Source organism: Dromiciops gliroides, chromosome 2, assembly GCF_019393635.1.
Source record: "Dromiciops gliroides isolate mDroGli1 chromosome 2, mDroGli1.pri, whole genome shotgun sequence".
Lineage (NCBI taxonomy): Eukaryota > Metazoa > Chordata > Mammalia > Microbiotheria > Microbiotheriidae > Dromiciops > Dromiciops gliroides.
The window spans coordinates 178,243,703-178,245,626 of record NC_057862.1 but is presented as its reverse complement, the minus strand read 5'-3'; the positions used below and the strand labels follow the sequence as shown (position 1 = coordinate 178,245,626).

The 1,924-nt window shown below is 42.3% G+C and overlaps 1 protein-coding gene across 1 annotated transcript; it reads right to left on the bottom strand.

Moving 5' to 3' along the window:
• Nucleotides 1–945, bottom strand: LOC122743728 (olfactory receptor 4E1). The gene has a single exon (XM_043988852.1). It carries the CDS (start codon nucleotides 943–945, stop codon nucleotides 1–3), a length of 945 nt encoding a protein of 314 aa, XP_043844787.1.
• Between the last annotated feature and the right edge of the window lie 979 nt (nucleotides 946–1,924).

Sequence of the window (1,924 nt, the reverse complement as noted above, 5' to 3'; positions counted from 1 at the left end):
TCACTTTCCTTCTTTCTTTTCCTTCCTCCCTGTTAGCTTGTTCAAGGCATTTTTCATGTCCTCATTTCTCAGGGTATAGATGATAGGATTCAGAAGCGGGGTAACAGCTGTGAAAAATACAGACACCACTTTGTCCTCAGGAAGGCTGGTGGAAGGGCGGGAATAGATGAAGATGCAGTGTCCCAAGAAAAGTGTGACCACTGTGAGGTGAGCTGCACAGGTTGACAGGGCCTTGTGCCTGCCTGCTGAAATCCGCTTCCGTAGAGACACGAGGATGACAGCATAGGAGACCACTAGTACTACGAAACAGACCACAGAAATCAGCCCACTATTAGAGACAATAAGGATCTCAATGATTCTGGTATCTGTGCAGGCCAGTTTGATTACTTGCGGGACATCACAGAAGAAATTATCAATCTCATCAGGACCACAGTAGGGCAGCTTGATAGTGAGGGAGGTCAAGGCCACTGAATGGATAGTCCCTCCAGTCCAGAGTGCTGCAGCCAGCAGCACGCACACCTTCCAGTTCATCACTGTCATGTAGTGTAGTGGGTTGCAGATGGCCACGTAGCGATCATAGGCCATGACTGTGAGGAGAAAGATTTCTGTGCAGGCGAAGAGGTGCAAGAAGAACATCTGAACAACACAAGCATCAAAGGAGATGAGCTTCTCCTCAGACCAGGTGTCCACGAGCATTTTGGGGACTGTGACGGTAGAGTGGCAGACATCAATGAAGGACAAGTTGCTAAGGAAGAAATACATGGGGGTGTGGAGTCGGCGATCATAGATGATGGTGATGACAATGAGAATGTTACCCATCAGAGTCAGGATATAGAAAATGAGAAACACTGCAAATACAGCCATTTGTACCTTCTGGTTGGTGGACAGACCTCGCAACCGGAAATAAGTCACTGAGGTCTGATTGGACAGGATAGCCTCTTCCATTCTATTTTTTGGGCCAATCTGTCAGAGTTAAGAATATGCTATCACTTACTGTCTGTACGATTAATCTGGACAATTAACCACATACCAACTATATACCTAGAACATAAATAGGTGCTTAATAAATGCTTGATGATTGATTGATGAATTGATACTGTCTTGAATTGTAGCTTTAATTCAATTGCATAGGTTTCTTTTCTGCTTAATTAGGTTGTAAGATCTTTGAGGGAAGGAACAAAAAGAGTTTTACATTTCATCTGCGTCTCCCTGTTCACAAGTCCCATTCCTTGTCTTCCTTCCTTCAATTCGTCCTTCATGGTATCGATAAAATAATCTTCTTAAGGCACAGATTTGATCATGTCATTTCTCTATTCAAAAATCTTCAGTGGTTCCCTATTGCTTAGCAGATAAGATACAAACCTTTTATTTAGCAGAGTATTTAAGTCCCTTCATAACCTAACTCTTATATTTCTAGCCTTATTTCATACAACTACCCTTGATATAACCTCTGTTACAATCAAGTTGAACTATTAGATATTTACTAACATCAACATGCTGTCTCCTGCCCTTGTACACTTACATAGACTGTTCCTCTTGCCTGGAATGTATTCATTTTTATCTCTTAGACTATTTTTCTTTTTTTAAAGGTTTAGCTCAAGTACCATCTCATGCTTCTGGGACTTTCTCTGATGTGTTCTTCCTCCCATCTCCCCATCCTCTCAGCTGAAAGTAATTTCTCCCTCCTCCAATATTTCTAGAATACTTTGTCTGGATCACTCCTTTTGCCCCCATCACTTTCTACTCTGTGTTATACTTGTTGTTTGTCCTTTGTTCTCAAAGAGGACTGTCTTTGAGACTGGGGTGATGTCATGAGTTGTACTGAATTGGATTTAAGTGAAGGAGAACTGTGCATGTAGTGCACTGTGTAAGGTCACTAGCCTTACTCTCTCCTATGTGCCAAGATTTGGAGATGGCTCTGGAT

Excerpts from the sequence above, each read along its gene's own strand:
- LOC122743728 (XM_043988852.1), bottom strand. The coding sequence starts at position 945 with ATGGAAGAGGCTATCCTGTCCAATCAGACCTCAGTGACTTATTTCCGG.